This window comes from Sminthopsis crassicaudata, chromosome 5 (genome assembly GCF_048593235.1).
Source record: "Sminthopsis crassicaudata isolate SCR6 chromosome 5, ASM4859323v1, whole genome shotgun sequence".
Classification (NCBI taxonomy): Eukaryota; Metazoa; Chordata; class Mammalia; order Dasyuromorphia; family Dasyuridae; genus Sminthopsis; species Sminthopsis crassicaudata.
The window spans coordinates 207400316-207412769 of record NC_133621.1 but is presented as its reverse complement, the minus strand read 5'-3'; the positions used below and the strand labels follow the sequence as shown (position 1 = coordinate 207412769).

Here is a 12454-nt window from a genome sequence, read left to right as displayed (position 1 = left end):
CTGAAAACCTTTTTTAGCCATGAAACCCTAATGAATTAGGTCCTTGAGGTGACATGGCTTCAGTTCTGGTTTGGAATACTAAGCACCCAGCATAGGATACAGTGCATAATAGGCACTACTACATTGGGGCAGCTAGTTGGTGCAGTGGATAGAGCACCAAGCAAGAAGTCAGTAATATTCCTTAGTTCAAATCTGTCTCAGACATTTATTAGCTGTATGCCCCTGGGCAAGTCTCACTTGTTTGTCTCAGTTTCCTTATCTGTAAAGTGACCTGGAGAAGGAAATGGCAAATGAATGCAGCATCCCTGCCCAGGAAACCCCAAATGGGGTCTCAAAGAGCTAGATAGAACTGAACAGCAACAACAGGCACCAAATAAATGCTTGTTGGTCGATCACACCACATATAAAACAAATCTAAGCCACTGATACGTCAGATAGCATGCATACAAACCAGACTTGTTGGTTTTAATTCTATTATCATGGCAGCAGATAATTCTGCTCTTCCAATTTTTTCCAGCTTCTTTTTATGTGCTGTCTGCCCTCAAGAGACTGCAAGCTCCTTAAGGACAGGAATTTTTTTTCTCTTATTTGTAGCTCTAGCTCTTAGAGTGTGTGGCACATAGTAGGATCTTAATGACATGTTTACTGTATTGTATTCATTGTATACTGAAGAGGAAAATGGCGCACAATATAGAATCCTGCCAAGGTTTTCTTTAATTAAATTGAAATATGATTAGTAACTTTTTTAAAAAAACAAAGGTCATACAGGAACAAATAATGATGATTGTTGGAGGGGATGTGGGAAACCTGGGACATGATACATTGTTGGTGGAGTTGTGAAAGAATCCAGCCATTCTGGAGAGCAATTTGTAATTATGCCCAAAAAGTTATCAAAATGTGCATACCCTTTGACCCAGCAGTGCTACTACTGGGCTTATATCCCAAAGAAATACTAAAGAGGGGAAAGGGACCTGTATGTGCCAAAATGTTTGTGGCAGCTCTTTTTGTAGTAGCTAGAAACTGGAAACTGAATGGATGTCCATCAATTGGAGAATGGTTGGGTAAATTGTGGTATATGAAGGTTATGGAATATTATTGCTCTGTAAGAAATGACCAGCAGGAGGAATACAGAGAGGCTTGGAGAGACTTAAATCAACTGATGCTGAGTGAAATGAGCAGAACCAGAAGATCACTGTACACTTCAACAACAATACTGTATGAAGATGTATTCTGATGGAAGTGGAAATCTTCAACATAAAGAAAAACCAACTCACCTCCAGTTGATCAATGATGGACAGGGGTAGCTGCACCCAGAGAAGAAACACTGGGAAGTGAATGTAAATTGTTAGCACTACCGTCTATCTACCCAGGTTACTTATACCTTCGGAAGCTAATAATTAATGTGCAACAAGAAAATGGTATTTACACACATATGTTGTTATCTAGGTTATATTGTAACATATGTAAAATGTATGGGATTGCCTGTCATCGGGGGGAGGGAATGGAGAGGGGGGGATAATTTGGAAAAATGAATACAAGGGATAATATTATAAAAAATTACTCATACATATATACTATGAAAAAATTCAAAAAAAAAAAAAACCAGGCTATTGCACTCTAGTAATAGCTCCAATAATGATTGAGAACAAAAATAAATTTTTGATTAACCATATCCCCCCCCCCCCAAAAAAAGGTCATAGATCTCAGGTTAAAAATTTGAATAACAATTAATATACTATGAAGGACTTATGATGAAAAATCTTGTCCATAAGCAGAAAAAGAACTTATTCTGAATACAGATTGAAGCATATTTTCTCTTTTACTTTTTTTTACTTTATTTTTTCTTGAAGGTTTTTTTTTAAGGAGAGAGATTTATGTTTTTCTTTCACAATATGACTTTTATGGAAATGCTTTGCATAACTACACATGTGCTTTTAATGGGAGCTAGGAGTGTGTATATCAAAAAGAATCTGGAACTCAAGGTTTTAAAAACAAATGTAAAAAATATTGTTTTAAATGTAACTGGGAAAAAGAAAAAAACATTAATTTAAAAAAGGAATGCAAGGTAAACAATAAAGGATTCAATCAAACAGAAAAAAGTAATTAGTACTTAGACATCAAAATGCAGAGAATTCTAGTAGGCAACTAACTACCTGCACACAGCAGTAGCAAAGGAATTCATCATGTCTGCCATATTGCATGCTATGTCAAGATTAGAAAAGGACAAGAAAGAAATATTTCTTGAAAATCAGACACATCAAATAAGTAATATCCTAACTGTAGGATTTGAGGTCTAGTCTGGCACATTCTCTTTTCCCTTTATGAAGACCAGACAGGAAAACATTAAATACCTCATTTCTAAAGGAGCAAACACACAGATTATAGGAAAACCTGTCAAATCTAGAATCTATTGCGTCCAATAACTTGGGAAGGGAAATACCCTTCAAAGTAGTCAAGTCACACTGGAACTCAACAGTGATCTTTCTTGTAAAAGATATTTGAAACAACAGATTAAAAAAAAAACCAACAATAGCTGTTGAGGTAACTTATAATGCCTTAAAATTTGGAATCAATCTTATCTTTGAAAATTTCAACTAGGCTGAAATATTATTTAAAATGACCTCATTTTTAAAAAATCCCTCCAATTACATGTAAAAACAATTTTAACACTCTATTTGCTTTTAAAGTTTTGAGTTCCAAATTCTATCCATCCATCCCTCCTCCTCCTTGAGATACTAAGCAATATGAAATAGGTTATACATGGTAATCATGTAAAGCATTTCCATATTTGTCATTTTGTATAAGATAAAGAAGGCAGGTAGGAGAGCAGGAGGGAGGGAGAAAAGGAAAGAAGGAAGGAAGGAAGGAAGGAAGGAAGGAAGGAAGGAAGGAAGGAAGGAAGGAAGGAAGGAAGGAAGGAAGGAAGGAAGGAAGGAAGGAAGGAAGGAAGGAAAGGGAAGGGAAGGAAGGAAGGGAAGGGAAGGGAAGGATGGAAGGAAGGAAGGAAGGAAGGAAGGAAGGAAGGAAGGAAGGAAGGAAGGAAGGAAGGAAGGGAAGGAAGGAAGGGAAGGAAGGAAGGGAAGGAAGGAAGGGAAGGAAAGAAGGGAAGGAAGGAAGGAAGGAAAGGGAAAGGAAGGAAGGAAGGGAAGGAAGGAAGGAAGGAAGGAAGGAAGGAAGGAAGGAAGGAAGGAAGGAAGGAAGGAAGGAAGGAAGGAAGGGAAGGAAGGAAGGGAAGGAAAGAAGGGAAGGAAGGAAGGGAAGGAAAGGAAAGGAAGGAAGGAAGGAAAGGAAGGAAGGAAGGAAGGAAGGAAGGAAGGAAGGAAGGAAGGAAGGAAGGAAGGAAGGAAGGAAGGAAGGAAGGAAGGAAGGAAGGAAGGAAGGAAGGAAGGAAGGAAGGAAGGAAAGGAAAGGAAAGGAAAGGAAAGGAAGGAAGGAAGGAAAGGAAGGAAGGAAGGAAGGAAGGAAGGAAGGAAAGGAAAGGAAAGGAAAGGAAGGAAGGAAGGAAGGAAGGAAGGAAGGAAGGAAGGAAGGAAGGAAGGAAGGAAGGAAGGAAGGAAGGAAGGAAGGAAAGGAAGGAAGGAAAGGAAGGAAGGAAGGAAGGAAAGGAAGGAAGGAAGGAAGGAAGGAAGGAAGGAAGGAAGGAAGGAAGGAAGGAAGGAAGGAAGGAAAGGAAGGAAGGAAGGAAAGGAAAGAAGGAAAGGAAAGGAAGGAAGGGAAGGAAGGAAGGAAGGGAAGGAAGGAAGGAAAGGAAAGGAAGGAAGGAAAGGAAGGAAGGAAAGGAAGGAAGGAAGGAAAGGAAAGGAAGGAAGGAAGGAAGGAAGGAAGGAAGGAAGGAAGGAGGAAGGAAGGAAGGAAGTAGGAAGGAAGGAAGAGCCATTTTCCTTACTTGAGAAGACAGAAGTAAATGAAGACCAGCTCATGGTGGTTCTGTGTTATTACAGGGGGTATAATTAGAATCAATGCTAGATGTTATAGAAAGGGAATTCTCGGCTTAGGGTAAGAATTTTAATAATATTCTAGACTGTCCAACAATGAACAGGAGGCTCTGTCATGTAGTAATTTACTGCACAGAAGTATTGGATCAGGAGCTAGAGTTCTCACTTTCCTTGTCAACTCTGCAGCCTGGTATTGTGGATACATTACAGAATTAGGAATCAGAGGATTTAAAAGGAAATCCCAATTCTACTGTTACATGGTCCTTGGGTTCCTTCAGTTTTCTTATCTGTAAAATGGGTTGTTGTGGAATTTTTTTTCTTTTTTTGTAAAAATGACAAGTAAATTTGGGTTATTGGGATGATCCTGACATGAAACCCTCATTTGAATTTGAACTAGAGAATCTCAATTTTCTTTTTTACCTCTAAGATTCTTTGTTACTTAAATTGCAAGGCTACGGGAACATGTCATTTTTGCTGTCATTATTTCATAGGGGTTAGGAAAATATCTGGAAGATATTTTAATTTTATCTCATGCCATGAGAAGACAGGATGAAAATGATAAATTTATATATACATATATATGAATAATGCATCTCCCCTGTGTCCAAAGCAAATGTGAGGGAAGGGTAGATAAAAGAATTTCCAGGCAGGATAAACATTTAATGAAAGACACATATTTGCTTCCTGACTATAAAGTAACTGATATAATTCTGGATTTAGACAAAAGAGACAAAGTTTAACACTGATGAAAAATTAAAATACTTTGTGTTAAAAAAAAAAACCAAGGATGCTCAACTTTTATTGAATTTACTCTTTGTATTACAGCATAGCTCATGTCCTTGGGACACCAAAGATTGGGAGGAACAATGAATCTCGTGCAGAGTAACTGAAGAGTTGTTGTATTTTGATATATCCTCTAGGGGTCACCAAGTAAGCATTTGTTAAGATGACTTCAATGGACAGCTTGAAGTTCCAGGGTACCTGGAGGTTATTATATGTGTATACAGATGTAGCTTTAATCTGCCTTTTTTAGAACATGAGCCAGGAAAGTCAACTCCCATTGAAAGGCCAAAGACTACATCGCAAGAACAAATAAACTTCATCTGTACATGGCTGAAAGCAACTAATCTTTTCAGTCCTACCTGAAGGCATCAATACCTAGACAGTACAAAGAGTTGTATCCTTGACAATGAAAGTCTTTCACCGACTTCTGTGACTGGAAAGAAGATGAGAAGGGATTTTCTAAAGTTCAGCTCCTAAACTTTTCTCTTAGACATTCAAGCCTCTTGGGTAATTTTCAATGACATTTCCAGGCCTTGTCAACACTAAGTGATTTAAAACTCAGAAAAGTCTTTGTGAAGAAGGATTACTCAGTCAACTCTGATAACCCTGGGTCTTCAGCATGAGAGTAAAACCTGCTTTGTAAGTCTAATCATTACATGCTTAGAAAGAAGGGGTCAAATCTGGGGCTTAACTTGAATACATCAGAAAATAGCAAGGACACTAGAATGTCTCTTCTCATCAGAGATACCTCTATTTTTAATTAAAATAGTTATCCAGAGAAATTAAAATCTGTTGAATGGATAACTAAAGAAGTCTAGGAACTTGTGATCCTTTATCATTATTGACAAGAATTCATAGAGCACTATGCAATATTCTATGGGAATCACTTCTTAAAAACAATGGACATGAAGAATGTTTGATAATGGCAGTCCAGGAGAGATGGGATGATTCGCCATGGGATTTAAGGCAGAGGATGAACCGGTGTCTGGTATCTTAGATACCTACCAACTTAAAAATTCTGTGATTCTGTTGAAAGGGTGAATAACTCATTCTTATGGTCTCATCCCAAATAAAACAGCAAAGTCTAAATATAAAAATATTGTCCTGAGTCACTTAATTTTAATATTCTAGGTTGAAAATTTTCAATTCATATAGAACTGAATGCCAATTATACCTAAAGATTCAAAAAAACTTTGCTTTTTCTCTTCAAAAATAAAATCTCAATTTCCATTTGAACAACTGAATATTTAATTGTATCATTTTCTACTCATGGAATCATATACTTAAAATTAACATGCAAGAATTCTTGGTTAATTTGCAGATAAAATTATGCTACATCCCATAGCATGCCTATTTCAGAGCACATAAACATAATTTTGGTTGTAAATATTTAAATATCTTAACATTCTCAAGTCTTTTGGCAAGAGCATTTATTCCCATAAGGAAATCCTTCCATAATTTATGTATTCCAGATAGATTTGGAGTAGGCAGCTCCATTAATGAGCTGCTAGATGACACGATGAATAGAGGGCTGGACTAAGAATCAGGAAGATTCATTTTTGTGAGTTCAAAAATGGCCTCAGCCACTTACTAGCTGTGCACAGTCACACTGGGCAAATCACTTCATCCTGTTTGTTTCAGTTTCCTCATCTGTAAAATAAACTGGAGAAAGAAATGAAAACCCATTCCACTATCTTTGCCAAGAATGCCCCAAATGGGGTCTTGAAGAGTTGGACAAGATTGAGATGATTCAACAACAAAGTTCCATTTATGTATATTTACCACCATTCAGTTCTTGAGTTCATGTGTTTTTCAGTAATTCTGAAATTCATAAGTCCTAAATATTGTAACACTCAAGGTCATTCATTCCTCTAAAATTTTTGGATGGTGAAATGTATTTTTAAGCCTATTGTAGTGATCTAATTGTTTTAGGAATGAATCAAGAAACACCTCAATTTAAAAACAGTTGTCAAAGGAAATATTTCTACATCTAAAAAGCAAGTGGGAAGAAAGGAACGGGGGAAAAGTGCTTCAGGTCTTCAGATATCTTTTATTCATTAGACGTATCTTCTTCTATTCCAGTTATTTCTTGAACCCCTTTTTGACCTGTCTGTTATTTATCAGTGAACAAATATGTGCCACTGGAAAAATCATCACCAAAAAATTAGAAAAGAGAGAAACTGAGAGCAAATATCAATTCAAGTAATTTGACAAAGTAAGTCCAAGCAAGATGGATTCTCACCAACAAGTTGACAGATTCTTCCAAAGCCCACATTTTAAGAATGCATCAATTTGAATAAGAAGTTTTCGAAAATACATACGATGTTCATAATTGAACAAGTGACATAAATTTTAAAAAATTTGGGGGCCAAGTCGGAGTATTCCAGGCTCGTGAGGCGACAAGATTTAACAAATAAAATAACTGATGATCCAATAATCTGGTCTAACCTGGGATGCTCTGTCTCCTCACAGCCAATGCTCCATCAGGTGGTTTTGTCTGGCTGGCGGACTTAGTGTAGGGACTCTCATCTGCAAAGGTACAATGAAGGATTTAGTTAATTTCAACCCAGGTTCTGGTTCAATGAAGACTTTTAATAGACTATAATCTAAATGCCAGCTACCTAGATTCACCGGCAAATGCGTGTTTATGATCCAGGAAGAGAATGGCTTATTGTGTGCAAAGAATAATTAATTGTTGTTTAAGAAACTCCTCTAGAAGATCCCAGAAAGTGAAGAGGAATGAAGGTTCCATGAAGAGAAGCTGTTCATGTTCATCAGGAGAGGGACAGAGATATAATAATGTAGAGCTGAGATCTCCAGAAAAGAGAGACCACCATAGAGATGAATCTTGCTTGATTTAGATGCCCTTCCATATTATTGACTGTGTGCCCAGGTACATCAAATCTGATATAGAGAAGAAGTGTATAGAGAAGGAGAAATTTTAGGAGTTGAGCTGAGAACAGAGAAAGAAAGATGGCTTAAAAGTGAGAAGGCTGAAAGCTCAGTTTGGTTTCAATAGTTCTATGTAAGTGGAAAATAAAGAAATTCAAGACATTACAGAGAACAAACAACAAAAATGATAGAAAGATTTATATAAAATGTGTCTTCAAGAGGTAGGATAAATATTAAAGTTACAAAAATTCTAAGTGGCAAGAACAAAACGCTTAAATATCATTTCCCTCTAAATTATTTAAATCAATCCTTGGACAAAAGAATAACAATTGGATCAAACAATAAACACCTAGGCTATGCCATATGGAAGAATTCTTCATGGGAATGGAAAAGTATATTGATTGACAGAAACTTCTTGAGGATAAATCTTTTAAAATTATTCAAACACTGAATAAATAAGACAGGAGCAAAAATGTTATAAAGAGAAGTCCAGCTAATTATTTTGTGATAGTGGATGGCTGAAATGATTGTGTCTGGCCACACTTTCAGAGATTTTACAGGAAATCATTAAGAGATTAAAAAAAACTTATTGTGCATGGAAAACTATTAAATATTATAAGGAACTAATTCAGCACCAAAGCTTTATCATCTGAAACCATTAATTCTCCCTACTAAGTGGTTCATATTTCAAAAGTGAGACACCAAATTTTTCCCCAGGATGTTTTTATGGGTTAACTGATTCACTATTACTTCTTAAAATTAACAAGGTCTCTATAAGCAATGACAAAAAGAAAAGATTAAGGCTGCTATAAACTACAATTACCTTCATAAATCTAAATCAGACAGCTTCATATTTACATACCATTTTTCATATGTCTTTATGTTATCTCAGTTATAAAGCTAAATTGCCAACTTTTATGCATCAAACATGACTTACCCCCATCTATAGTTCATGACATGTCATGTCTTTGAAACTCATCCACATCACACACTCTGCGATCATAAATAATAGCATAAAACTGCTGCATTAATACAACTCTATTGTCTTCAATTAGTCCCCGCACCCTAGACTACATCTCTGACAAATTGCAATTTCATAGTCAAGCTATGAAATTTAGGCAGTTAGACTGAGGAATACAGTGCATCATCAGAAACTTTATAATCAAGCCAGAACCCTGCATCAGGAGTACAGTAAACCTGTAGCGGATACTACAAGTATCAGGACAGTATCTTGTAACGTTTAAATGCTTGCTCATTTTGTCCCTATTCTAACTTATAATGGGTGATATTTGCAGCATATTCTTAAAGGTTTACAAAAATCTTTATGGATATTTTCTCATTTGTTTCTCACAATAACTCTGAGGTGTAGATCTCAAAACTGCCATTTTACAGATAAGGAAAGTGAGGCTCAGAAATATAAGGGACTTAGGTGTAGTGGATAGAATACCAGCTCTGGATTTAGGAGGATCTGAGTTCAAATCTGACCCCAGATTAAGACTTATAAGATACGTGACCCTGAGTAAGTCACAATCCCAATTTCCTCACAAAAAAATAACATAAAGGACTTTCCCATGATCATACAACTAGTAAATGTCATATGATAAATTGACTGCAAATTTAGCATTTTTTATAGTACCAACCTACCACCCTGTTAACAAATTTTTAATTAATTATAAAATTATGACACTTGTTGATTAACTCAACACAAAAAGTTGAGAGGTCTTTTAGACCATTTACATTTTTTCTTTTATTTTTTAATCAAATAATAGCTTTTTAATTTTCAAAATACATGAAAAGATAATTTTCAACATCTACCCTTACAAAACCTTGTGTTCCAAATTTTTGTCCCTCTTCTGAACAGCAAGTAATCCAATATAGGTTAAACATGTGCAACTCTTCACATTTCCACATTTTTAAAGCTGTACAAGAAAAATCAGATCAAAAAGAAAAAAATAAGAGAAAAAACCAACCAAACAACAAAAAAAGCGAAAATACTGTGATTCACATTCAGTCCCCACAGTCCTCTCTCTGTGATGGCTCTCTCCATCACAAATCTATTGGAATTAACCTGAATTACCTCATTGTAGAAAAGAGCCACATCTACCAGAATTGATCATCACATAACCTTGTTGTTGCTATGTACAATGTTCTCCTGGTCCTACTCACTTTGCTCAGCATCAGTTCATGTAAGTCTCTCCAGGGCTTTCTGAAATCATCCTCCAGCTAATTCTTTATATACTGTGGCATTAAACAGCTGGGTACAATAGATGGAGCACAGGGTTTGGAGATGGAAGACCAGAATTCAAATCCTATCTCAAACACTCTAGTGGTGATACTAGACAAGTCACTTTCTCCTTCACTCTTATTTTCCTTCTTTGTGAAATGAAGAGAAGGTGGTTGTGAGGATCAAATAAGAGAAACTTTTAAGTACTTCCTAAGCTTTATAGAACTGTAGAATTACTTTGTGTCAGAGGTAAAATTTAAACTCAGATCTGTGAGACCAGAGTTAGAGCCTTCCTCTCTATCATGTCCCTTCCAGATCCAAATCCATTAGGATCTTGATACTTTAATTCAGAATGAAGATGCACATGCAATATATCCTCTTAAATGCCCCAGAATTTGTGGCAAATCTGAAGAGCATATGAAGCCTGACAGAAAGCAGCTGAGCCAATAACAAATCAGAGAGTTATACTGGAAGTACTGTTGTTGCTATTTAGTTGTATCTGACACTTTGTGTCTCCATTTGGGGTTTTATTGGTAATGATCCTGGAGTGACTTGCCTTTTCTTTCTTATTTTACAGATGGGGAAATGAAGACAAACAAAATAAAGTGACTTGCCCAGATTTGCTAAGTATATAAGGTTAGATTTGAACTCCAGGCTAGATGCTTTATCCACTGAACAACGTAGCTGCTGGTATATGGGAAGCAAAATTCCTTTTAATCTAAGCACCAGGATTAGTCTGCCAAACATAAAATCAGAGGGGAAGCAGAATTGGGTTTTTTGTTTGTTTTTCTTCTAAACAACATTTTATCTTTTCCCAATTACAAAGACAATTTAGCATTCATTTTTATATAAAATTTTGAGTTCCTAATTTTCTCCCTCTCCCTTCCTTAAGATGGCATAGAAATTGATATAACTTATATAAATGCAATCATGTAAATTATATTTCTATATTAGCCATGTTATGAAAGAAGAAATAGAAGAAAAGGGGAAAAACATCCAAAAATAAAGTGAAAATAGTATGTTTTATTCTACATTCACTAGTTTTTTTCTCTGGATAAGGATAGCATTTTCCATCACAAGTATTTTGGAATTGTCTTGGATATTGTATTGCTGAGAAGAGCTAAGTCAGTCATAGCTGATCATTGCACAATGTTCCTCTTATTGTGTACAATGTTCTCTTGGTTCTGCTCACTTGCCTTTGTATCAACCTGTCTTTCCAAGTTCTTCTGAAGTCTTATTACTCATTATTCCTTATAACATGATAGCATTCCTTTACAATCATATGCCATACCTTGTGTAGTCATTCCTCAAATGATGCACATCTCCTCAACTTCCAATTCGTTGCTATCACAAAAAGAGTTTCTATAAATATTTTTCTTCCTTTTTCCTTTTGTAGGATCTCTGAGATACAGATCTAGTTTTGAAATTGCTGAATCAAAGAGTTTGCACAGTTTGCTTTTTGGGTAAAGTTCTAAATTGTTCCCCAGAATGGTTGGATTATTTCACAACTATCAATAATGCATTGGAGTTCCACTTTTCTCACATCCTCTCCAACATTCACCATTTTCCTTTACAGTCACATTAGCCAATTTAATAGGTTTGGGATGATACCTCAGAGTTCTTTTAATTTGCATTTCTTTTGTCAATAGTTATTTAGAGCATATTTTTCATATTACTATAGCTCTAGAGTCAAAAGGACTTGAGTTCTAATTCCACATCAAGTACTTACTATCTGTGTGATCTTGGGCAAGTCACTTAATCCTGATTGTCTCCAACCCCCACCCTCACCCCCACCTCCATTCTGGGACCCTGGATTACGTGTGGTTAGGTTTATTATCATAGGTCCAATGTTCCTTTGAAAAGGGATCCAAATTGAGTGAAGTCAGAAAGAAGCAAAATTGTGGAAAATTAAACATTTTAATAAAACTTGTGCTATTGACATTCTTTACCAATAACTGCATCATTGTTAGGGCACAGGTATGGTACACAGGGCTTCCAGAATACTTTGGCACCTGTTTCAAAGTACAGGTAGGCATAGAACATTCTGGGCAAAATTAAATCAATATAAGCTCTAGTTCTGGAGATTGATTTGGAAAGTGAACATTCAGTTTAAAAAAAATTAAGTGCTGGCAAGGGAAGCTTTCAATCCCCAAAGCACAGCAGGACCAGCAGCAGATCAATTTATAGTAATCTCTGCTGACCCTGAGCATTTTGAGAGCTGAATGGTTAAGAGAAGTCTCCAATGCAATTCAAATTCTTTATCTCTTTTCTGAGCCAGGGACATTGGTCACTGAACATGAAAAAAAAAGGAACTTCTACAGCTTCTTTTTCTTTTCACACACTGACTTTAATGGAAATGTTTTGCATAATTTCACTTGTGCTTTATTAAAGGAGGGCAAGGGTGGTGAGGCAGGGAAAGAATCTGGAACTCAAAGTTTTAAAAACAAATGCAAAACTTGTATTACATATAACTAGGAAAACAAAATATTAAATAAATATAAAAAATATGTACACAAACATATTTGTGTCACAACAATAGGTAGGTAGCTTTCAGGGCATCACTGGGGTAAATATTAATTAAAGAAACACATATGTCTGAGGTTTTTCCTCAAAATAGCAA

At 36.0% G+C, this 12454-nt stretch overlaps 1 protein-coding gene across 11 annotated transcripts in view; it reads right to left on the bottom strand.

Annotated features, from left to right (window-relative positions):
• GRIP1 (glutamate receptor interacting protein 1) overlaps positions 1–12454 on the bottom strand; it is a 762478-nt gene that overhangs the window by 215339 nt on the left and 534685 nt on the right. For 9 of the 11 annotated variants that reach the window (XM_074269703.1, XM_074269700.1, XM_074269708.1 and 6 more), the window contains exon 2: positions 7167–7247. The exons of the other annotated variants lie outside the window; for them this stretch is intronic. In XM_074269703.1, the coding sequence (XP_074125804.1) occupies positions 7167–7247 (81 nt within the window). The remainder of the gene's footprint in view (positions 1–7166; positions 7248–12454) is intronic. 11 annotated transcript variants of the gene reach the window in all.